The following is a 26,553-nucleotide window of genomic DNA, read 5'->3' on the forward strand; positions in this document are numbered from 1 at the left end:
GGGAGGTGATGTTGAGATTGTATAAGACGTTGGTGCGGCCTAATTTGGAGTTCTGTGTGCAGTTCTGGTCGCCTAATTATAGGAAGGATATAAACAGAGTGGAGAGAGTGCAGAGAAGGTTTACCAGAATGTTGCCTGGGTTTAAGCATCTGGAGTATGGGGAGAGATTGGACAGATTGGGTCTTTATTCTTTGGAGCGTAGAAGGTTTGAGAGGGGATTTGATAGAAGTATTTAAGATTATGAAAGGGATAGACAGAATGGATGTGGATAGACTATTTCCGTTAAGAGGAGGAAAGATTAAAACAAGAGGACATGAGTTAAGAATTAAGGGGAAGAGGTTTAGAGGTAACATGAGGGGGAACTTCTTTACTCAGAGAGTGGTAGCTGTGTGGAATCATCTTCCGGGAGAAATAGTGGCGGCGGAGTCAATTGTATTATTTAAGAAAAGGTTGGACAGGTATATGGATGAGAAGAAGATGGAGGGTTATGGGCATTGTGCAGGGAAGTGGGACTAGAAAGGGGTGTTTGGTTCGGTGCGGACTAGAAGGGCCTAATGGCCTGTTTCCATGCTGTAATTGTTATGTTATTATGTTTATCCAATTTGAAGCCTAAATCTCTACTACTCATGTTACTTAAAAGAAGTATCTCTGGTTTTTTTTTTGTATGTTATTTTTTGTAATTTTATTTAGTATCTGATTTAGTTCTTCCCAAAATGTATTCACTTTCGTACATGCCCAAGTTGCATGTAATGTCGTTCCCATTTCCTTCTTGCAGTGAAAACATCTATTCGATAATGTTGAATCCCATTTTTTTTTAATTTTTGAGGAGTGATATATTATCCTGTGTAACCAATTATACTGTATCATGTGTAAACTTGTGTTTATTGTATTCTTCATAGTTCCAGAACATAACTTTTCCCAAACTTCATTTTTTATCTTTATGTTTAGATTCTTTTCCCACTTCTGCTAAGGTTTATAGTTTATTTCATTTTCCTAATCTTGCAGCTTAATGTACATGTTGGTTATAAATCTTTTAATTATCATTGTGTCTGTAATCACATATTCTAAGCTGTTTCCCCAATTTATCCTTTAAATAAGCTTTCAATTGATAATATGCAAACATGAGTTATTCCATATTTGTACTTCAACTGTTCAAATGTTAATAAATTATTTCCCAAAAAAACAGTTTTCTATTCTTTTGATTCCTTTTCTCTCCCATTCTCTAAAGGAAAGGTTGTCTATTGTAAAAGGGATTAGCAGATTTTGCGTCAATAATAATTTTGGTATTTGATAATTTGTTTTTTTTTTCCTTTCTAAGTGGATCTTCTTTCATGTATTAAGTAAATGATGCAGTACTGGTGAGTTTTTACATTTCACCAGCTTTTCATCACACTTATAAAGTATATGTTTCGGTACCTTAGTCCAGTCTGGTTTTTCCCTCATCTGGTAAAAATCTGATAAATACCTTAATTGTGCGGCTCTATAATAATTTCTAAAATTTGGTAATTGCAAATCACCTTGATTATACCTCTCTGCTAATTTATCTAATGCTACCCTTGGTTTCCTCCCTTTCCACAAGAATTTCCTTATTATTCTCTTGAGTTCATTAAAGAATTTTTCTTTAACGTTTGAAATAAGTATTGTATCCTTAGGAACACGTTCATTTTAATGCAGTTTACCCTCCCTATCAACGTTAGTGGTAATTCTTTCCAATGTTCTAAGTCTTCCTGCAATTTCTTTATTAGTGGCTTAAGTTATTATCTAACCTGATCCCTAGGTATCGGATTGCTTGCGCTTGCCATTTAAATGGTGATATTTTTAAAATTCCGCATTACTCATTGGCATCACTTCACTTTTACTTGCATTGATCTTGTTCCCTGATATTTCTCCATATTCCTTCAGTTTCTTATGTAATTCTTTTACTGATACCTCTGGTTCTGTTAGGTATACTACGATGTCATCTGCAAATAAGCTGATTTTATACTTTCTCCTTTATTTTTATCCATTTTATTTTATTTCCTATTCTTATCAGTTCTGCCAAAGGTTCTATTGCTAAGGCGAACAGTGAGGGGGGGAATAGTGGACATCACTGTCTAGTTGACCTACTTAATTTAAAGTGACTCGATACATATCCATTTACTGCCACCTTCGCCAATGGTCCATTATATAATGCTTTAATCCAATTTATATATTTTTCTGGTAGATTGAATTTCTGTAATACTTTAAATAAGTAGTTCCACTCTACTCTGTCAAAGGCTTTTTCTATGTCTAGAGCAACAGCCACTGTTGGTTTCTTATTTCCTTGAACTGCGTGGATTAGATTAATAAGTTTACCGACATTGTCCGCTGTTTTTGTTCGTATTTTCTTAATAAATTCAGTGTGATCTTGTTTTACTATTTTAGGTTACACAATCAGCCAATCTGTTTGCTAATAATTTTGCTATTATCTTAGTCTGAGTTAAGTAGAGATATTGGTCTATATGATGCTGGTGTTAATGGGTCCTTCCCTGTCTTTGGTATTACTGTAATTATTGCTGTCTTACATGAATCTGACAAGTTTTGTGTTTCTTCTATCTGGTTCATTACTTCCAGGAGAGGAGGAATTAATAACTCTTTAAATGTGTTATAAAATTCTATTGGAAATTCATCCTCTCCTGGTATTTTATTGTTCGGCAGCTTTTTTTAATATATCCTGTACTTCCTCTATTTCAAATGGTCTTATTAGTATGTTTCGTTCCTCTTCTTGCAATTTCGGCAGTTCAATTTCAGCTAAAAATTCCTCTATTTTATCATCTTTCCCCTCATTCTCAGTTTGATACAATTGTTCATAAAATTCCTTTAAATTTTCATTAATCTCTGTTGGGTTATATATAATTTGTTTGTCTTTTTTCCTTGATGCCAGTATCATTCTTTTAGCTTATTCTGTTTTAAGTTGCCAGGCTAATACTTTGTTTTTTTTCTCCCAGTTCGTAATACTTTTGCTTTGTTTTCATTATGTTCTTCTCCACCTTGTACATTTGTATTGTTTCGTATTTAACTTTTTTGTCTGTCAATTCTCTCCTTTTCGATATATCATCCCCTTTTCTGTACTTACTATCTTCCTTTCCAACTGCTCTATTTCACGATTGTAATCTTTTTTCATCTTAGTCACATAACTTATCATCTGCCCTCTAATGAAGGCTTTCATTGCATCCCATTATATAAATTTGTCTTTCACTGATTCTGTGTTTATTTCAAAATACGTTTTAATTTGGCATTTAATAAACTCCCTAAATTTCTATCTTTTAAGTAACATGGAGTTTAACCTCCATCTAAATACTCTTAGTGGGATGTCCTCCAGTTCTATTGCTAATAATAGGGGTGAATGATCTGATAGTTTTATACCCAGTTTTCCTAACTCTCCCTTGAATATGGGCTGACAACAAAAACATATCAATCCTTAAGTTTTGTGCCTACTCGAATAATATGAAAATTCCTTTTCTCTTGGGTGTTGCCTTTTCCATATATCCATAAGTTTCATTTCCTGCATTGATTTACTTGTCTTTTGTCCAGTTTTATCCAACATTGGGTCGAAATTAAGGTTAAAATCCCCTCCTATCAATATATTTCCTTCTGTGTCTGCAATCTTCAAAAAAAATATCCTGCATAAACTTTTGATCCTCCTCGTTAGGCACATAAATATTGAGCAAATTCCAAAATTCTGAGTATATCTGACACTTTATCATTGCATACCTCCCTGCCGGATCTATTATTTTCTCCTCTATTTTGATTGGTACATTTTTGTTAACTAGTATGGCTACACCTCTAGCTTTTTAATTATAGGATGCTGCCATTACGTGTCCTACCCAGTCTCTTTAGTTTGTTATGTTCCACTCCAGTTAGATGCGTTTCCTGCACAAATGCTATATCTAATTTTTTTCCTTCAATAAATTTAGTAGCCTCTCCCTTTTAATTTGGTTATGTATTCCTTTAATGTTTAATGCCCCACATCTCCATCGGGCACACAAAACTCAAAACGGTCAACCAGTTTACCTATCTCGGCTGCACCATTTCATCAGATGCAAGGATCGACAATGAGATAGACAACAGACTCGCCAAGGCAAATAGCGCCTTTGGAAGACTACACAAAAGAGTCTGGAAAAACAACCAACTGAAAAACCTCACAAAGATAAGCGTATACAGAGCCGTTGTCATACCCACACTCCTGTTCGGCTCCGAATCATGGGTCCTCTACCGGCACCACCTACGGCTCCTAGAACGCTTCCACCAGCGTTGTCTCCGCTCCATCCTCAACATCCATTGGAGCGCTCACACCCCTAACGTCGAGGTACTCGAGATGGCAGAGGTCGACAGCATCGAGTCCACGCTGCTGAAGATCCAGCTGCGCTGGATGGGTCACGTCTCCAGAATGGAGGACCATCGCCTTCCCAAGATCGTATTATATGGCGAGCTCTCCACTGGCCACCGTGACAGAGGTGCACCAAAGAAAAGGTACAAGGACTGCCTAAAGAAATCTCTTGGTGCCTGCCACATTGACCACCGCCAGTGGGCTGATAACGCCTCAAACCGTGCATCTTGGCGCCTCACAGTTTGGCGGGCAGCAGCCTCCTTTGAAGAAGACCGCAGAGCCCACCTCACTGACAAAAGGCAAAGGAGGAAAAACCCAACACCCAACCCCAACCAACCAATTTTCCCTTGCAACCGCTGCAATCGTGTCTGCCTGTCCCGCATCGGACTGGTCAGCCACAAACGAGCCTGCAGCTGACGTGGACTTTTTACCCCCTCCATAAATCTTCGTCCGCGAAGCCAAGCCAAAGAAAGAAAAATAGTCATATAGTTCAACATGGCCATCTTATATCTTGCTATTTCTTTTCCACCTCTTCACCACCTCCATACCCCTTTTCCCCAGTTTCATCTTAGTTTTCTTATTACACTTTATGTACGACAACACATTTAAGACATAAAGTACCCCTGCAGTTCCCACATCCACTAAAACCTTAACCCCAAAAGTTTCCCCCCCCCTCTCTTAGTTGCCCCATATCCCTTGCCAGGCAACCACAACTCCCCTTTTCATTTGGATTGTGATCTTGTTCGCAGGGTCAACTGATTTTGCAGTGACAGTTATTTCCCCATCTACCCAGCCCTCTCTTGAAAACACTTTTTTTAAAAACACAATATAACAAAGTTTTCTCTCCTCCCCCCCCCCCTTTACTCCCTTCTCTTTTCCTTCTTTAGTTCTTTACATATACATTGTTTTTACATCGCCATTCTTCATTCTTGTTACATCTCTTCTGTCTTGCAAACGTTCTGTGAATTCTTTCTCTGGATCTGAGAACAGTCTGTTTTGCTCCCTGGGTATAAATATTTAAAGCACGGCTGGATGTCTTAACATGAATTTGTAACCTTTTTTCCATAAAATTTATTTCGCTGTATTAAACTCCTCCCTCCTCTTTAAGAGTTCAAACTTGTGTCTGGGTAAAAAATATTTTTTGACCCTTGTATTCCAATGGTTTATTATCTTCTATAACTTTATTCCTTGCCTGTTCCAGTATATTTTCTCTTGTCGTGCATCTCAAAAATTTTATTAAGATGGATCTTGGTTTTTGATGTGCCCTTTCTATTTCCATTTCTTCCTGCATTTCTGTCGTTTCCAGGACCTTCGGAATCCATCCTTTTATAAATTCCTTCATGTCTGTGCCTTCTTCACCCTCCTTCAGGCCCACTATTTTTATGTTGTTTCGCCTACTATAATTTTCCAACATATCAATTTTCTGAGATAACAACTCTTGTGTCTCTAATTTTTTGGTCACTTTCTTCCAATTTTTCTCTTGTCATTTACTTCCATTTCTACAGCCGTTTCCTGCTCTTCCACATTCTCTACTCTCTTCCCTATTTCTGTCATTACCAGTTCTAACCTTTGCATTTTATCTTCTGTTCTTTTCATTTTCCTTTTAATTGTATTAAACTCTAATAATAACCATTCTTTTAGTGATCTCATTTGTTCTTCAAAAAAGACTTTTTCTATATTCTGTTCATCAGTTTTACCTTTTATTTCTCTGTTTCTCTGTGAAGATCTTGGCCGTCTTCTCTTCTTTGTGTCTGTGTCTCTTCTGTTTTCTCTGAGCTCCTTGTATCCCTTTGTTAGGCCTCCCTGACGTTGGTCTTCTTGTCGGTCATCACTCCCCCTCCCACCGGTGTCCTCGTTCTCCTTTGCAATGCGCAGTTGCGCACTTTTGTTGTCCATCGGCTGGTGGGTCGGGCGCTCCTCCCCACCACAGTGCCTTGTTCCTTCTTGCAGGTAAGGCCTTCTTTCTTTTCCGGTGACTTCTCTACTTTTTTTCCAGTTCTTACTTTCTCTTCTGTATTTTTATCTTCTATTTCTTATATTTTATTTTTGTTATGCTTTGCTTTTTCCTAACTTTTTTTCTGTTTTCCCAACCGGCCACTACTCCATCACGTGACTCCTTTCGGGTGGGGGGGGGGGGATGTTGAGAGAAGAGAGTTTAAGCCAGGGTGGTAAATAGAGACAATAACAGGTGGGAGGAGTTGAATTTTGAACTAAATTCCAGCGTCTTGTGGCTTCAGAATCAAATGGATGATTTCCATTTGAAAAGCAGGCTGCAGTTTCTATAACTCAATAAGCAAGGAAAACTCATTTTAAAATGTTCTAATTGTGCATTGGCAACATTTTGCAATAATTTCAAAAACCATCATTTGTTGCTTTCAATTCATTAATTTGCAAAATTCTGCAGAAACGTGTACTAAATACGACAGAATGGTTTTTAGCCATTTGTTAGACTGCACATTTTTATTACAAAAATATAATTTCTCAACTATCCTTTTCTACACAAACAAAACAATCCATTACAATTTAAAGATAGCAATGCAACCTTTTTAGTTGGATGAAGTTAGGGGTCACAATAGCTTTGAACTAAAGTTGTAAAATCATAAAAGCTCCAATAGCATTTATTCTATGAATCCTTCAATGTACAATGAGGTTTCAAAGCCAAGGGCTTAAACTCAATTTTAAATCCCTGGGAATTTGCATTCACCACATTACTGAACTACAATGAAGCTACAAACATGTTGTAGCAACCTAGTCTTGCCTCATAACCAAAAACTGGTGCTGAGAATATTGTGGAATTGCATTGGCATAAGTTTGCCTTTGGAAAGCATTCTCTTGTTATTGCTAAGGAATGAAACTAATTTGCTATCAAGAAGGACAAATCATTTTGAAATATCAATCTGCAAGATAATGATGGGCTTTCGTTCACTCAGTTCGCAATGCTCTGGACTCTTGCACCAATATCTAAGTACTTTACTGTGCTTTAGCCTAAAAGAACAAATATTTACTTCAAATGGAGGCAAGAATGACCAATAACAAAATGGGAACCATAAAAAAAGTTGAATGTTTGCTCCATTATATTTACAGTAAAGTATACATAATTAAGACAATATTGTTAACAAATGTCCTTTATAGCAATGATAATTTATTCCTTGGGTACAAATGGAGCTCGTTGTGTATGTGGCAGTTTTATTTCTATTGTCCATACCATAAATATACAAAAATTTACACCTATCTATTTTACTGAAATAGACATGACTCTCATTAGCAAATGTCTGAGTGGGAGGAATTTCATTGGGTATCTATGGAAATAATTGCAGATAGCCTCCCCCATATTCCGGTATCTTCAGCTGAAGAAATAGGTGGACTCCTTTACCTTTTCTAGATCAAATTCACCTGTAAGAAAAGAAAATGAACACATAGCGATGACTCTCGTTCCAAAACTGAATCAGTTGGCTGCTTGGGTATATCAGGTGACAATTTGTTTCTCTGCTACTGAACGGAATGTGTTGAATGACAAGGTCAGTATTTATTGGCATGGCCATGTTGAACATCTACTATGATCAGCTATGTTTCTACTGAAAAGTGGTCTTAACATTGCCTGATACTAGTTTAATATCCATTTGCTTAGAAAATAAAATAAAACATTCTTTTATGTAGACCAGTGGTTTTCAAACTGTCTCCCTAAACTCACATTCCACTCTAAACAATTCCTATGCCATCAGTGCTCTGTGATTAGTAAGGGGTTGCTGTATGTGGGTGGAAAGAAGTTTGAAAAGCACTGTTTTAATCGTCCCTAATTGACTCGTTACGTGCATGGTTTCAGAACTCCAAACGAAATGAGCCAATAACTATTTTTATCAAGCAAAATATTTCAGTAACAATTGGGTCTAGAGCAATGGTGTCAACCTTCCCTTCCCACCCAATGCTGTTACAGCGCCAGTGACCTGGGTTCGAATCCCACACTGCCTGTAAGGAGTTTGCACATTCTCTCTGTGTCTGCGGGTTTCCTCCCACTTTTCAAAATGTACAGGGGTTGTAGGTTAATGAAAGGCCTGTTACTGTTCTGCATGTCTAAATTTAAATCTAAAACATATCCTCAGCTAAATAGGATATTTGTAAAAAAAAAACCAAAATCACTTCAACATTTAAAATATATCCCATAACCTTTACATTAATGATTTGGATGATGGAGTGGTAAATATGTGGATGATACAAAAGTAGGGGAGTTGTGGATAGTGAAGATGGTTTTCAGGGAGTGCAGAAGGATTTGGACTGCTTAGAAGAGTGGGCTGAAAGATGGCAGATGGAGTTTAATACTGATAAGTGTGAAATGCTTCATTTTGGGAAGAATAATCAAAACAGGGAGAGGATTGAGGAATGCAGAGGAACAGAGAGATCTTGGAATAATGCTTCATCGTTCTTTGAAAGTGGATTCTCATGCGATCGAGTGGTAAAGAAGGCTTTTGATATGCTGGCCTTTATAAATCAAACCATAGAATATAGGAGCTGGGAGGTGATGTTGAGACTGTTCAAGGCATTGGTGAGGCCAAATATGGAATACGGTGTGCAATTCTGGTCCCCAAATTATAAGAAGGATATCAGTAAGGTAGAGAGGATGCAGAGATTTACTAAAATGTTGCCTGGATTGCAGTATCTAGAATACAAAGAAAGATTTGAGTAGACTGGGTCTTTATTCATTGGAGCGTAGAAGGTTGAGGAGGGATTTGATAGAGTAGATGCGAATAGGCTCTTCCCCTTGAGGCTAGATGAGATTGGAAGTAGGGATCATAAGTTAAGGGTTAGGGGGCAAAAGTTTAGAAGTAACATGAGAGGGAGCTTCTTCACTCTAAGAGTGGAATGATCTTCTGGAACAGGTGTTTGCAGCAGGGTCAATTTTGTCATTTAAGAGAAGGTTGGATGAGTGCAGGTTGGAGGGTTATGGACAGGGAGCAGGTAGGTGGGACTAGATGGCCTGTTTTTGTACTGTAATTGTTATAAAACTCTTAATAATCTAAACATTTAAATAAATGAAATTCATTAATGTTCAATACAGGTTGAACCTTAGAAATGGTAACATTATTTATAAATATCAGTGCTAATGATGGTTAGTCAGTAGATGGAAGTCGAATCATCAACGCAATGAAAAGCATTCCATATGCGGTCTATATTCAATCTGTATTATTGAATCAGCAGATCACATTTTGGGCAAAAAATTTTGACTTTTCAGAATAAATTGGATAGATACTGGAGGATTATATAGTCAGTGGAACTAGCAAAAAAATGGAAACCCAGCCTAGAACGGACAAGTGGCCTGTTTTTCTGTGCTGTACCACTCTATGGTTTTGGTTCAGAGAGGAGCAAGAGGATCTCGCTCCAGTGATCCTGTTGGAAACATTGTAAATTTTGACATGTCCACGGAAAATGACGTTGTCACACTGTCAAAATTCACATTGGAAGAAGTGTTTGGGCTTGTAACAATTACCTTCTGAATATGAGGGGGAAATTATATTAAAGAAAAAGCGAAAATAGTACAGAAATCAATTTCATCAAAGAACAGCTTCCTCTAGTTGTCCTCTTTGCATTTAGTCAATGATCTTCAAGGAGTTCTATTATTATGCAGCTATTTTTTTCTTGAAATAATTTACTGTAATTTCTTTGTTACCTTACTCCATTTGTTATGTGACTGCTTTCTGCTTCCCCAGTTCCTACCATAGTATACTCTAACACCTTGTGTTTTGTATCAGAAGTACATGTATTAATTATCTCCTTGACTCACTGCACAGAATGCAAATATCAACTTTATCCTTTGTACCTGTCTTCAGAGTTCTGGACAGCATTTCCAGCATTGTTTTGTACTCTTTAAGCTTTTTTGCTTTTTTCTCGACACTGCAAAGACAAATATTCCAAAAAAAAACTGAGATGAACATATTAGAACAAAAATTAAGGCAGTGCATAATGTAATTTGCTTTATGGCTGCCTCTAATCACATTTGTACATGTATAGAATAAGGTTAAAAACTCACGGAATGTTGTAGCGATATTTATTAACCAGGAACCTGGAAAGATCTTGAAGAATAGGCTGGTTGTGTAGGGCTACAAACTGCTCCCGGCAAATCTGCAACATGCACATATTATTTATTAACAATGTCCAAGTTATTGATACATAGATTAAATGTGTCTAGATCTGTGATTGAAAAAACTAAAGGAAAGTAACACTAATAAAATTTCAGTAGTGCATTACAAAATAGATGACAAAAAAATATTTTAATTGGATCATTGGGATATTCTTTGTACTTGCAACAGAACTTACTTTGTTAAACAATGTTCTCTTTTTACATTGGAGTGGCAACGTGAATAAATGATTACTGGGAAATTTGACAAGATTGGAACAACAGATTAGGATCAACTTCAAAAAAAATACCCAATTTATAACTTGGTGAGTTTGCATTTCAATTCTAATTTAAGACTACTCTATTCAGAGCATTTATTTTACTGATCAACATTTGTCTAATAATGTTTATTAGACAAAGGCAAAATACCATATATGGTGATAACTTTTGACACTGAAAGAAATGTGGAATGTTTGTTCGAAGAACATTTGCCAATAATCTTCAACCAAAACCATTCACCATTTCATTTTTAACAGATGCTGCCTGATCTAATACTTTATTTGTTTTCTAAAAACTTTAGCCACTGAGAAAAGCCAGACAATTTCTACATCAATGTTATTTACAAATAAACAGCTTCTCGTCCCTATGGTTGTATCAACTTCAGATGCCAATGAGCACAGCATCACTTGTATAAAGTGACTCAGCGAAACATCAATTTTAATTTAGATAGCATTATTTAACTGAAAACACAAAGCATTTTACAAAAAGGAAAAGATTGTTTTAGTGGATTTTAAAGATATAAATGTGTTTTTGGAGAATTTGGTGTATATTGGGGACAGCGTTGGCTGCCTTGTTATTTTCTGCTCAACATTACAGATTTTGATCAGGTGATACCAGTAGAACCATTAAGTTGTATGATAATAAACAAAAATACAATTTAAAAAAAGACATGTTACTAATTCAGCTTACTTGGGGTAAATTACATTAAATAATGTGCAAGCAAAAGAAAACTCCAGAGATCAGGTTCAAGTATTCTTTTATAATTCACACTAAAAGTATATGCATTCACCTGACTGTGCAGATTTACCTGTTGGTGACATCAGACACAAGACAGCATTCAAAACAAAACAAAAGCACACTTTTTCCTTTGTAAAGGTCTACTTTTTAAACTTAGCATAAAAAATGTTCTAATCCATTCCACTACTGTACACTTTAGCAAACATGAACTCTATTCCCAGATGTTTATGACAATGCTTTTTTTTTAAATATTTTATTTCATCAACAAACAGTTCCAAATATGACCCCTAATGAAGAAAAAAAGAAAGGAGAGAGAGAAAAGAGAGCAGGAGCTCTCTAGATCTGAAATCCAATTCAACGAAGTGGAAATAGATATTGTCTGACATTTTATTACAATGCTGTATTCAGCCTTTTATTCCAATTAAGGCAGAAATAATAGCTCACAAATTTCTGTGTAGTATTGAGAAAGTAGACTTTAATAAGAATAGTTACCTTGTTCATGATATCTACTGTTAGAGCATGTGTCCAGAAGCAGTCATGGACAGAAACAAATGTTATGCCAGCTCTGAAAAAGTGTAGAAAATTATAGAAAAATGTTCATATTTACACAGACTTGGGCACATTTAAAGTCAACACTCCCAAGATACTTTATGCTTTCTTGATAATAAACTAAACAATTTAATCTCTAAACTAGTAATATGCATCAGAATGCTATATTTCACCCATCACAAATACTGTCCAATTCCAAACCTCATGGTCCATATCTTTGCAAATCTTCAATATCTCTGTGCCCCACTAAACTGACACTGGTTTATCTGCATTTCTACTTGCACTTTGAATTAAAACACGAGTAGCAGTACAAATCGACATAACATGAAAAGAAGTGGATGACTTTGTGTGATAAACTCAAAGCTGTAGAATGTATGACATTCCACTGCATTGTTTACGTTCTCAGTGTTGACCTCGGATGTGATGAAGAATATCTTGTATTAGGTCACAAAATCAGTGCAAAATGGATTAGGCTTCAATGCCAGAAATTTTTAATTATTCCTGCAGATGGTCATTGTTAACTGAAACAAGTACAACAACTCACCAAGATCCCTCAGTCAGGAAAGTTTCTATCCAATCTACAACCTCTACCAGCTAGAAGGTGAATGGGAGCACTACCCTCCAAACCACACACCATCCTGACCTGGATATTCCTTCAGTTTCTGGATCAAGACCCTGGAACCTCCCTCCCTGAAAGCATTGTGGGTAATAATACAGCAGCTCAGCTCCACATTCTCAAGGGCCAATTGGGGATAGGCAACTGAACGCCAGGTCAAGTCAACCCTGTTCAAACCCATATCCCTTGAATGAGTGAAAATAAAATAACAAGTGCTGAATAATCCTTCATAAGGAACAAAATATTCTGAAGTGGCCACTTCCAACAATGTAGGTACATTTCTATTCAGTTGTGAATGCTGCAAGTTATGTAAAGCATGGGTTCTGAAACTTGCTTTATAGATTCTGGCTTTATTTCATGTATTTTTTTTATTTAGACATACAGCAGGGTAATCAGCCATTTCAGTCCACGAATCTGTGCCATCCAATTTACTCTCAATTAACCTGAAATCCCAGTACGTTTTTGAACAGTGGGAGAAAACCTGAGCCTATAGAGAAAACCCACGCAAACATGGGGAGAAAGCGGAACCTCCTTACAGATAGTGCGGGAATCGAAACCCAGTCCGGTTCCAATCGCTGTAATTATAGGTCTCCAAACCTCTAGTCTTCTCTTTCCCAGGAAACCACTGGTCAGGTTAGCTTCCATCACTGTATCATTGACTGAATGGAACAGACCACTGTGGTTGTACAAACCAATTTTCATTTAAATGTGGTAAAGGGACTTAGCTTGCACAATACCAATGAATAATCTTATAGAAGAAAAATAAATACAATTTATCTCTATTTTTCAAAAGTCGTATTGCATACAAAGCCATTTTGCTGTCTTGATCAGAGCAAGCCTTTCCAATAATGAACAAAATTCAAAGTTGTTCAGCAATCATGGAACTAATGATAAAATTTCACAACAGTAATAAAAGATAAAGGAGCAAGTATTTTGTACTGCATTGGAACAAGGAGGCTTACAAACATCTGTGGTGGAAATGGAACTCATCAGCACAGATATGAATAAAGAGATATACTTATTTTGCCAGTGGGGAATTAAAAGGCACGAGGCCATTTTCAACAAACCATGCTGCTGTCAAATCACCACATTTTTTGTCTGTTTACTGAAACTTTATATAATGCTCCTTGGAGAGCGAAATCATCAACTTTTGCACCACCATGTAGTCCTATATTTATGTTCTTAAAGAACCTGAAGGATTCAATGAGTCTGTTCTTCTTACATGGCAAAGATTACACGTCTTACCACAGCAAAATATATTTTAGAAAGTAGTTGGCAGGGTTCATAAACATTTTTAAAAGATGCTTACAGAAATGAGTTCAAATGTTTAAGGTATGGCAAAATTGTCAGTCAATGACTTACCTGTAACAATAGACTGCCGTTAGCATCATGTGAGTTGAATCAAGAGAGTGAATGAAATTTGGTGGAAAAGCATTCTTTTGCTTGACTGTGTCAGGTCGCCTGTAGCAAACAGAAATGACATGGTCTGACTTTTCATAAACATCATCCATTGGCTTTTAGACCATGCAGTTAAATCACTACTCAGTGGTGACATTAGTTTCAAGTAGCACATTACAGACATAAGAACATAAGAAATAGGTGCAGGAGTAGGCCATTTGGCCCACTCCACTCTTCAACGAGATTGTGGCTGATCTGATGGGCTCATCTCCATCAACCTGCCTTTTTCACGTATCCCATAATTCCCCTACTGTGCAAAAATACATCCAACTTGGTCTTAAATATGTTTACTGAGGTCACCTCCACTGCTTCAATGAGCAGTGAATTCTAGATTCACCACCCCTGAAATCTTGAGACTATGTCTCCTAGCTCTCATCCACTCCACCAGTGGAAACAACTGATGTACCTTCATAAATTTACACGTTTTTATGACCCCCCCTCTCATTCTTCTAAATTCCAGTGAGTACAGTCCCAGACAACTCAGTCTCTCCTCATCCCCCTTATTATAATCAATACAAGACAATCAAATCTATTCACCAAATGTTCATCGGTGGCCTTCCCGTCCACATTAAGCTATTTTGAGTAATCTATTTGTGAAAAATATAGTGGTCCAAATGCATCAATTTTAATGGCGACAATGCCATGTCCAAACATCACTGGCAAACATATTCCACCCACAACTAAAAACACCTCCAAAATGAGAGGAAGCCGAAAGTCATCCAGCTGCTGTCAAGCAACAGCATACTCGTAAAATGCTGCCAAATGCGAGGTACCCCATGTGTGGTTAAAGCTCAAGGCAAATCCCTCTTTCTATTGCCAACTGCTGTGTTTTGGATACACCTTGTTGCACATCATATTTATAAGTGGCAAGGGATAAAAACAAAAGATGTATGTGAAGATTTTTTAAAAATCATTTTCACAGTAGAATGGAATACAATCTCCAAAGGGTTTTGTTGAAAAATTGTCATCTGATTGGCATATCCAAGAACATTTTTAGTGTATCACCACCTTTGCTTAAATTGTCACTGCTGCAGTACAGGCCTCACAAGAATGGTATGCACCGCTAGAAACAATACACCTAACTAATATTTATTGACACAGAATGAGACAGGTACGTTCAGCTAACTTTTTTGTCTCAATGAAAAAGGATGCAAGGCAGGAAATGTTACAATGCATAGGGAAGATCATGCAGGATTCTAACAGTACAATAGAAATCACTGCCTAGGGATGTGGAAGATCAAAGAGCTGTAACAAAGTCACAACAATATGAAAGAACATGAGGGTTACAAGTTTCTGAGAGGCATAGATAAAGTAGACAGCCATTGCTGTTTTCACAGGTGGGGGAAGCAAACACCAGAGGACATCTGTACAAAGTGAAGGGAAGATTGTTTTGGGGAGACATCAGGTGTAAGTTTTTAAAAAAAATAAGTTATGGGTGGCTGGAATGCCTTGCCAGGTGTGCTGGTGGAGGCTGAAACATTAGGGGCATTTAAGAGACCCTCAGACAGGCCCATGATGAAAGAGTTATGAGGTTGGAAGGATTTAGCTTTTTTTGGGATATAGAGGTCAGCAGAGGCCTGTGCTCATGCAGAGGACAAGACATTAACTGGAATTAAAACGAGTACTCTCTGAATGTAATCCTTTTCTCTATTATATTTTAACATATTTTTGTAGTTGAAATGGTCAGTCTATGAACAATTATCCATTGAGTTTACCATGGTTCTATTTCTAATGACATAATTTATAACCATTAACAAAAAGTAATGGCAGTTAAAATGACATTACTTCTTTCAATGCTAATCATTAACGAAGACACAGAATAACACTCATTAATATTCCATTTCTCTGCCAAGATTTTAAAGGCAGTCCACTGTATCTAAAAGAAACACCATCTTATCACACCAAACTGAAAAATTGCTTATATCTATTTGTTTATTTAAATGACGCACACCGATCTTATTGTACACTACCACTTTTTAAAATCATCTGAGCAATTCAAATATATTTCTTTCGTACACTGGGGTTAAAACAGAAATCCAAATAAAAGCAGAAGACTGAGTTTGGACCTGAAACATTAACTCAGTTTCTTTTCCACAGATGCTGCCTGAAATGCTGAATATTTCTAGCATTTTGTTTTTATTGCAGATTTTTTATCATCTGCAGTTTTTAAAAAATGTTGATGGTAATTCAAAATCTTCCAGTTAATTTCCATGAGTGCTCATTTGGTGCCAGAATTACTTTTGGAAATCAGTTTTAAAATACAACAAAAAGAGATGAAATCACCCAATAAAATGTCTACACCATGGTGAAGGGTACAATTTAAGAAAGCAAAAATGCTGAACAACTGAAATCAAAGTGAAAATGAGACATTTAAACTGCTAAAATAAGATTATGTCCTCAGATTGTTTATATAGTTTTATGAATGACTCAAATCAGTATCCAATCAATGGATGTAAAATTAAGTTCACTGCCTATAGACAAAGGCATTTTCTCAACGCATCAACAGAAAATTTATGGAATCTCTCAAGATCCCTGATCATAACCTGGTTTTGTGTTGAAACAAATTTATACAATCCCTGATCGACTACAAAGGCATGGCCACTCCACTTGTAACTGTTATTCCCTTAAAATTACTGATACTCATGTCGTGAATTTTTATAATATCTCAACACTTTAATCAGGAGAATTTCATAGGATTTAGTCTAAAACAAAAATATGCCTGACCCATGGCATTTTTCAGTGGAACATATTTAACGTGAACGCGCTGTTAAATACTCTTTTACTGTAGAAAATTTTCATATTATTTTAATTCTTTAATATTTTTCCCCTCTCATACAATATACAAATTTGCAACATCCTGAATTGATTGTAGTCTGTGTTTGAAATTCCCTTTTACTGATGATTTCACGGAGGCTGCAGTCAGGCTTGAGCTAATTATCTCCAATCAGGTATTGGAATATCCAATTGTAAATTTTATTTATTCTCCCTGTCTATAAACAGGACTCAAGGGCAAGATAATATGCACAGACAATTAAGATGTATTGAAGTCTCTACCTTCAATGAATACAATTTACTTGAATAAACTGTGAGAACAGACACTCTCTCACTTAAAACAGGAAGATCAACAGATCCCTTGTATATCTTCTACACAAGCTTTAAAGATACATCAATAGTTTATCTCAGAGTAGCCGTATTCTATGGGAAGTCTGACTGCAAATCAAATCAACATTTCTATTATTCAAAGCAGAAACCAAGATACAGAAATGCAGAAGCAGTTTTTTTTTTAAAAAAAACTTAACATGCAAGTTGAAGACTTCCCTGACTGCCTGAGTGCAGCACACACCTGTAAGCTGAGCAAGCTGGAGAATAAATCTGTGAAGGAAACCATCTTAGTCAAATAAAATATAAGGAATAACTTTGGGCATGAAAAATAAAAGTCTGCAAACACTGTGATTGCTGTAAAACACAAATGCTGGAGGAACTCAGCAGATCTTGCAGCATTCAGTGGAGACAAAAGATATATAACTGACATTTCAGGCCTGAGCCCTTCTTCAAGGGATGAGTAAAAAGCAGACAGGCACCTGAATTAAAAAGCTGCTGGAGAGAAGCAAAGAGTAGTGAGAGTAGCACAGACCAAAAGTGATTATTGGACATGGACAGGAAGATAGGAGAGGAAAGGTGAGAATTGAATGCCAACTGGAGGAAGGGAGAAATGGGGGGGGGGGGGGGGGTGGTGCTAACTCTCCTGGCAGATTCTCCGATATTCACTGCACCCAGGTGATTCAGTGCTAAAATGGAGCAGTCACAAAATGTCTTAAGACTCAGAACAGGCTGCCCTTTGAAAATGGAGTGAAATAAACACTGGGCTGCCAGTAGAAAGTAATCCTGAACTTTCAAGAAATAAATGACTATGAATGCCACTGGCAGATTTATTTGGAACAAAACAATGTTGTGATTTTTCTTTTCAACGGTGCACAACATAAGATGCAGACTCGCACCAACATTTCCGATATAGATTTCATTACAGGTTGCTTTGTGCTGTTGGGGGAATATCTCAAATGCTTTCACTCAAGGCCCTGGCAGCCAGCAGACAGAAATGTTTTCCCATCAATAAGCATGGCAGAAAGTCAATTTTAGGAGGTAAATATTCTCACTGAAATTTTCCCTTTTTTGTTTCACAGAGTGGGAAAGGTATCTGAGAGATTGCAGGTGGTGTCGGGCAAAAAGAAAAGAGAAAAACGAGACATAGATAAAAATTCGTACAGAAAATGACTTTGATGAAGTGTGTACTTCTGGCATTATTGTTTTCTAGCCTAAGATATGAAGGGGATCAAAGGTTTTGGACTGGATCATATTTACTGCAAAGTACATTCATATATTGTCTGTATTGATTACAAGCATATAACGTTATAAACTTTGTTAACCTTCACTTTCTAAATCAGCTTCAGTGGAAAATAATTTTATTGTGTTTCATTTTTTATAATGTTCAAAGTGGAAGAGATGAATCAATATTTTACTCATCACATTAACAAATCAAATGCCATCGAATATAATAAATTTCAAATCATGAAGGACATCAGTGAATCACGTTGAGGGCTTGTGGAATTAAATTAAGATGCTGCTAACACACTGAACTGGTGGAACCACTTAGTATTGTTTAAATAATAAATCGGGCAATGAACAAAAAACATCTAATAGAATGAATCATTTAGATCCATGCTTTGGTCCTAACCTTTAGGAAGTAAGTGATTGTACTGAAAGCCAAACCATTGGCCAACCTCAAAATGTTTCTGTATTAATTACCAAGAAAATTTTGTATATTTTGTGTGTTTTGGAACAGTTTAGGTCATAAGTGATAAATATAGTCGGTTATTAGCCATTCATTAATACCGGGCAATTAATTCTAAATGTAAAATAAATTTCCCTTTTCTGATCTGTATATTTTCAAAACATTAGCAAAATTGATCACTGTTTTACTGACCTAACAAATTTTAACTACAGCCAAATATCAACTAGTCCCTGATTGAGTAACGTCCAATCACAAAGATGTCCGAGGTCACCATAAGGATAATAAAAGTTTATGTTGGAGCCAACGTTAGCGGGCGTAAGTGGATGTTAAGTCATGCATCTAACAGGTGGCCTCAAAAGCCAAAATAAAACAGTTGCGCTGCCAGCCGTATAATGGTATACACCTAACTTATCGTACAGAAAAGTGCAAGAAAATGCATCTGGCAATCAAGAATACTCAATAAATATTGAGATCCTATGAAGGTGGAGCACATTGATTTCAAGTTTATTGTCAGAGTACATCATGACATCATATCCAACTCTGAGACTCTTTTTCCTGCAGGCGAGGCAGTGCAGAAAATAACTGAGTCAATGTACACATGTAAACAAACTGAACTATGCTATACAGAGAGGGAAAAAAAATCGTAAAAGTGCAAAAGTAAGAGTCCTTAAATGAGTCCTTGATTGAGTTTGTTGAGGAGTGTGATGGTGGAGGGGTAGCAGCTGATCCTGAACCTGGTGGTGTGAGTCTTGTGGCACCTAGATCTCTTTCCTGACAGTAGCAGTAACAATAGAGAGTGTGCTGGGTGGTGTGGATTCTCGATGATTGCAGCTGCTCTCTGACGGCAGCGTTCCCTGTAGATGTTCTAAATAATGGAGAGGGTTCTACCTGTGATGTCTTGGGCTGTGTCCACTATCTTTTGCAGGCTTTATGCTCAGGGGTATTGGTGCAACCATACCAGACCATGATGTAGCTGGTCAGCACACTTTCCACCACACATCTGTAGAAATTTGCTAGGGTTTCTGATGTCATACCAAACCTCTGCAAACTCCTGAGGAAGTAGAGGCACTGCTGGCATGTTTTCTTCACATGATGCCATTTGTGTGTTGGGTCAGGAAAGATCCTCCGAGTTAATGACTTCAAAGAACTTAAATTTGCTCACCCTCTCTGCCTCACCTCCCCTTCACAGATCAAGGTAAGACACTGAACCAAAGCAAATAAAAACAATTTAAGCAACCTGCACACACTAGCTATCAAGGTGTAGATTCTGGAACTTAAAGTGCTCATCCAGGTACATTTTAAGATGTGTTGAAGGATGCTGACTCCATCAATTCTTTTCAAGTAGAACTTTCGAAACTTGGTTTGGGGTGGAAAAAACCTCATCATCCCTCCAATCTAGAATTGATCTTAATTTTATTTCACAAAGCTCTCTGTTTATCGAAATTTGTATTTTCCGTTTATCTTTTGAAATCTATGCACCTTTCCTTTCAGCTTCCTTTGTTCTAAATGGAACCACCTGGTTGAGCTAACGTCTCATCATTACTGAAGTTCTCCAGCCCAGCATTCTCAAAGTCATGGAGAGTTAAAGCACGAGAAAAGCCCTTTGGACGCGAGTCCACGATGGCCACCAACCCATTGCATTAATCCCATTGCGTTTGATGAATGTTCCTGATGAGAGTCATGAAATTATACCATGAAATTATCCTCTATTTTAAGATTAAAACCAAATTTTATTAAATGTCCAATTTCTACAACCATAGTTAATGGACCTCATTCAACAAAATATAATACTTACTGAGTTGTATCATGACTTATCTGCAACTTTAAATTCTGAAGACTGTTTCTGAGCTGTAAAACAAATAATGAAATTTTGCTTGATCTGTTACACTTTCAATGAAAAAAAGAATTAAATATCAATATTTGAAACAACTATTTTATTAGTTGGAATTTCAACAATTTACATATCTTGCATCAAAATAATGTTAAAATGCACTCAATAAAATAGAATTAGAAACTAGTAAACCCAATACAGACAGATATAACCCACTTTACAAAACTAGCTTTGTAAGCTGAAATGGCATAAAGTGAAAACCCATTCAAATCCTTTTGTAAAAAGTGAATTTTCTTAAAACGGGGTATATCTGTAGAAGGAAATTTATATTTTTAAGTGAAACCTTTGAACTTGATTTGTGCAGTTTGAAACATTAGTCTATATTTCATTCAATTTAAAGCCTTAGAGAAATGAGGTGTGCTAAGATACTGAACTCTTCCCAAGAAATAATTCTGATATTCATAGAAGACACTATTCAGAAAATTGTTAGCTGAAGATAGGAAGGAGCAGGTGTTATTTTTATTTTAAAAAAAATTATTTACAAAGAGCTCATCAACTTGGCTTCATCTGTGAAGAATGGGCAATTGGAGAGTAAAGATTTCTAAAGGACAAAGAAAGCATGTAGGAAATGAAAAGGGGACAGAATAACTGATTAGCTAAAGGATCTTGTATATAAATATTTAATCACTTTTTTGGAAAGTTTTATTTATTGAATCATGATGCAATATATTAAACCTAAATACATACATAGTTTTTTTTAAAAAGTAATCCCCTACAACTCCCCCACCCCTTTCCCTAACCCACCCACCACCCTCTAATCTACCCCCAAAAAGAAAAGAAAGAGGAGATTACATAACATAAAAAATCATTAGATCATTCCCACGGTTTGGAGCAACCTCACTAACGTGCGGAAAGGAGATTTAATAATTTAACCCCATATAATCCAAACACGGGCTCCGTTTTACATAAAAAGGAATAATTATTATGTAAATTATATGTTATCTTTTCCAATGGAATACAAGATCTCATCTTCAAATGTCATTTCTGAATATTCAAATCAATCTCATTTTTCCAAGTAATTGCCAAACATTTTCGAGCCACAGTTAAAGCCAATCTCAAAAAAAGAATGAAAGAGAAATATGATACATCTTCAAATACTCTTTTTTCTTATTATCAAATTAAAACCTTACTGTTGGATAATTTTGGATGTACTTTAAGGTTACCTAGACAATCTAAGTTTGAAATTTTAATTACTGAGGGTGGTAAGAAGGGATTTATATCTGAGATGTATGCTTTATTACAGGATAAAATGTTTAAGCCAGATATTCATCAATCTCGAATGAAATGGGAGAAAGATTTAGGTATATGTATTACTCAGGATGAATTTATGTAAGGACAGCATGACTACAATTGTAAATGTACGGTTTCGATTGGTTCATTATAATTTTATTTCTTTGGATTTATGTTTTAGATGTCATAAAGAAGTAGGTTCCTTTCTACATTTCAACTTGGTTATGTGAGACGGTGAAACCCTTTTGGAATAAACTTAAGGAATTTCTAGAAGTTATTTTGAAAGTGAAATTTTCATTAGATCCTGTGGTGTTCTTGTTGGATAATATTAAGAGGATTAGTTTAGAATTAAAATTAAATAGATTTCAAATCATTCTTTAATTACAAAAATATCCTTGGATTTGATTGTGTATATGTTTTAGGCATGTGACATTAGTTTCCAAAATCTAGCCACAAATTATTTTGGTTATCCAAATGTTTTTGCATTTATTGCAACTTATTCCATTCAACAGGAGTCACCTTCAAGAGAGTATATTTATAATCATTCTTATTCTTGAAATAGGTGCTCTTAAATGTCAAACTTAAATAAAAGACTTGTTTTAAAATAGGTCACTGGTTGCTGGATCAAATTCTGACAGCAATATCAAAATATCATACATTGGTTACACTAATTTAAACATTACAAAGCTGTTGCTCAACTCAGTAACCAAAAGGCAACACTCCATTGTTGTACATTCCAATATACTCAGCTACACTTTGGAACAAATTCTTATACACCACAGTAGCAGACCCTACCGGTTCGCTCTGCCCTAATACCCTATATGTTTTCAGAATTTACATCACATTTTTTCCTCCCCAAGTATTTTATACCTAAAACAGTGAGATTTTCAGTGTCTAAATCTCTTTTCCAGTACTAGACATTTTCACGACTATACCCACAAAGGAAATCATCTGTTTATGCCACTTTCTAATATTTTAGCAATAATAAATACCAAAGTAGACTATTAACAATTATAATTGAAATGTTAAAAATCAACATCTTGTTCATTCTGCCTAAATAACTTCATCAGATTACAGTCAGTAATGATTCGGAAACGTCGCCACCTCCTCACTAATGATCAACACAGGCACACCTCAAGGATGCATGCTTTGCCCACTGCTTTACTGACTCTACACCCATGACTGTGTGGCCAGGTAAAATTCAAATGCTATCTACAAATATGCCAATGACACCATTGTTATCGGCAGAATTACAGATGGTGATGAGAAAGTGTACAGGATGGAGACAGATCAGCTATTTGAGTAGTGTCACAACCCAGTCCTCAACGAGGGTTCAGCAGTGGAGAAGGTCAAGAAATTCAAACTCCTGAGTGTCATCTCTGAAGGTCTGTCCTGAAGCCTTTACATTGATGCAATCATGAAGAAGGCTTGCCAACGGCTATACTTTATAAGGAGTTTGAGGAGATTCGGTATATCACCAAAGACTCTTGGAAACTTCTACAGGTGTACCATAGAGAGCATTCTGTCTGGTTGGACCACTGTTTGTTATGGAAGTGCCAATGGTCAGGACAAGAAAAAACTCCAGAGGGTTGTTAGCTCAGTCTGTGATATCACCCCATCGAGGACATCAACAAGAAGTGGTGTCTTAGGAAAGCAGCCTCTATCCTCAAGGACCCTCACCTCTTTACTCTGCTACCATCAGGAAAAAGGTACAGGAGCCTGAAGACGAGCACTCAGTGGCATGAACAATGAACCACAGACACTACCTTTGTCTTTTTCTTACTCTACTTTGGGAAGGTGGTATGGTGCAGCAAAACAATGAATTTTGTGGCATGTTCATGACAATAAATTCTTATCTTGAGAGGTGATCACACCAGATGAGAAATCAGAGCCAGACCTGAGTCCATCTTATCTGATATACAACAAGGGACAAAATCATTTTCATCTTAAGCAAGTCATGAGGCTAAGTATATACATTTGTTCTAGTTCTGACTGAGTTAAATTCTACACAGAAATTAATCTAAAGTTCTCTCAATGTACAGTTCAATATCTGCTTTCACTTTGAGCTGAACCAGACACACTAGATTAACATTAAAATTCTAAAAACCTGAATCATGCCTGCACATGTTTTGCGTGGAGCCGCTGGCGACTCACCGGAGGCCATGCTCGGGTGTGCAGTCAGGCTGGCTCGGGCCAGCTGGCCTTGAACAGGAACAACTTCAGGGTCACAGGTAAGATGCAGCCAATTGCAGGGTTTATTTTGGTGAGGACTGCAATGGAGGATCACTTAATAAACAGTGTGTCTTGTTCAACTTAGTTCTTTGTTTTGTTGCGGGATTAAATAGCCCCTACTGTAGTCTTCAAAATAAGGGTGTTGAAATGGATACATGCCATATACAGCAAGAATATTGAATAGTATAATTTATGTACAAATCACAAGAATGACAGAAGTAATTTTTGCAGTCTGACTAATCCAGTATAAAATGGTTTGGTGATTATTTTTAAAGCTAGATAAAAATTTTCAAATAAATTAATCAACCGAATTAATAACAGAAATTTGCTACTTTAAAATTTGTAACCAGTTATTAAAAATAAAAGAGATTGGCCAAATTATGTGTACAATTTAAATTTTTGAAGGTTTAGAATACAAAATCTTAAAGGATACTTGTGACGCTTGGAGCAATCTAATTAGTTCACTTCCCTGATCTTCCTCATTTCCCTGTAATTTCTCCAAATATCCAATTCCTTTTTTAAAGTTGCCATTAAATCTGCTTCAAGCACCTTTCAGGCAGCACATTCCGTAACTCAATATCAAGAAGTGATCCCTCGAATTGCTTCTGGTGCTTTTGTCAATCTTCCTAAATCCATGATCCCTGATGATTATAGATGCTTTTCACAGTGTGCACAATTTCTCTTTGGTGATCTATCAAGCTGCTAGAAATTCTGAATATGTCAATCAACCAACGCAATCTTCTCTATTTCATGTAGAATAACTTAAGTTTCTCTACTAACTGAAAACCTTCAATCTTGAAGCCTATGACATCCTAAACTTCAGCACAGAAAACATTATTGAAGTATAATGTTTCATAAATATTTAGCATAGTTTTATTGCTTTAAACTCAATGTCTATATTCTTCTTTCTTAGGCTCGGCTTCGCGGACGAAGATTTACGGAGGGGTACGTCCACGTCTGCTGCAGGCTCGTTGGTGACTGACAAGTCCGATGTGGGACAGGCAGACACGGTTGCAAGGGAAAATTGGTGGGTTGGGGTTGGGTTTTTCCTCCTTTGTCTTTTGTCAGTGAGGTGGGCTCTGCAGTCTTCTTCAAAGGAGGTTGCTGCCCACCAAACTGTGAGGCGGCAAGGTGCACGGTTGGAGGCGAGATCAGCCCACTGGCGGGGGTCAATGGGGCAGGCACCAAGAGATTTCTTTAAGCAGTCCTGTACCTCTTCTGTGTGCACCTGTCTCGGTGGCCAGTGGAGAGCTCGCCATAGAACACGATCTTGGGAAGGCGATGGTCCTCCATTCTGGAGACGTGACCCCACCCAGCGCAGTTGGGTCTTCAGCAGCATGGATTAGATGCTTGTGGACTCTGCCAGCTCGAGTATTTCGATGATGGTGATGAAGTCATTCCAATGAATGTTGAGGATGGAGCGGAGACAGCGCTGATGGAAGCGTTCTAGGAGCCGTAGGTGATGCCGGTAGAGGACCCATGATTCAGAGCCGAACAGGAGCGTGGGTATGACAACGGCTATATTAATAAAGTCAATATCCAACAAGATCTTGTGTACTTTTTTATAGCTGTTCAAATTTGGCTTGCCATCTTGTGTATGTGAACCATAAGTCCTCTCCAGCGCCACCCTTATAATTTAAATTAGCTCTAACTTTTTCGACCAAATGCTGAATTATATATTGATACTTAAATGAGGTGTCATTGTCTGGATCTTATTTTTATTTTTAGCAAACTGCTGGAAGAACTCAGTGGATGAAACAGCATCTGTGGAGGCAAGAGATGGTCTGTTTTGGGTTGAGGCCCTGCATCAGGAACTGCAAGACCTTGACTTGAAACATTGGCCATGTATGGAAGGAAGGTATAAACCACAAAATCATGGCCTAGACATCAACATTGTTGGTGGCAAAGTTATTGGAAATGATCATCAGAAATACTTTAAAGTTCATTTGAAAGGCTAACCAAGAATCAAATTAACAGTAAGTAAAAGCCCAAGTGATCTCACTGAATTATTTTTTTGGTGAAAAAACAGAGAAAGTTGATCTAGATAAAGAGGTTGCATTTTATAGCAGATTGGTTGAGCAGTCCTGAACTAAGTCTTAAAACTGCAACTGCACCTTTCAGGAATTACATTAGCAAACGAGTCTCTAAATACAAGGTTGTAAAAGTTTAGAACTAAGGAAGATTTCAATTAATTCCTGGTCAATTGTTTATTTTAAATTGTCGATGGAGATTTCTGTTAACCATAAGTAATAAGAGAAATGGAGTAAAGGAAGGTCAATGGTGTTAAGTCACAGATCAGCAGTGATCGCATTGG

The 26,553-nt window shown here is 36.8% G+C and overlaps 1 protein-coding gene across 3 annotated transcripts in view; it reads right to left on the reverse strand.

Moving 5' to 3' along the window:
• Positions 1-7,470: 7,470 nt before the first annotated feature.
• Positions 7,471-26,553, reverse strand: part of polrmt (polymerase (RNA) mitochondrial (DNA directed)) — a 70,135-nt gene continuing 51,052 nt past the window's right edge. For 2 of the 3 annotated variants that reach the window (XM_069928168.1, XM_069928167.1), the window contains 6 exons: positions 20,682-20,734; positions 14,002-14,100; positions 11,967-12,039; positions 10,371-10,462; positions 10,161-10,234; positions 7,471-7,741 (listed from right to left, as the gene is read on the reverse strand). In XM_069928168.1, the coding sequence (XP_069784269.1) occupies positions 7,692-7,741; positions 10,161-10,234; positions 10,371-10,462; positions 11,967-12,039; positions 14,002-14,100; positions 20,682-20,734 (441 nt within the window). In that variant the 3' untranslated portion in view covers positions 7,471-7,691. Of the gene's footprint in view, positions 7,742-10,160; positions 10,235-10,370; positions 10,463-11,966; positions 12,040-14,001; positions 14,101-20,681; positions 20,735-26,553 lie in introns of those variants that run through there. The other variant, XR_011354437.1, reaches the window with a different exon arrangement.

The sequence above is a fragment of the Narcine bancroftii genome, chromosome 3 (genome assembly GCF_036971445.1).
Source record: "Narcine bancroftii isolate sNarBan1 chromosome 3, sNarBan1.hap1, whole genome shotgun sequence".
Classification (NCBI taxonomy): Eukaryota; Metazoa; Chordata; class Chondrichthyes; order Torpediniformes; family Narcinidae; genus Narcine; species Narcine bancroftii.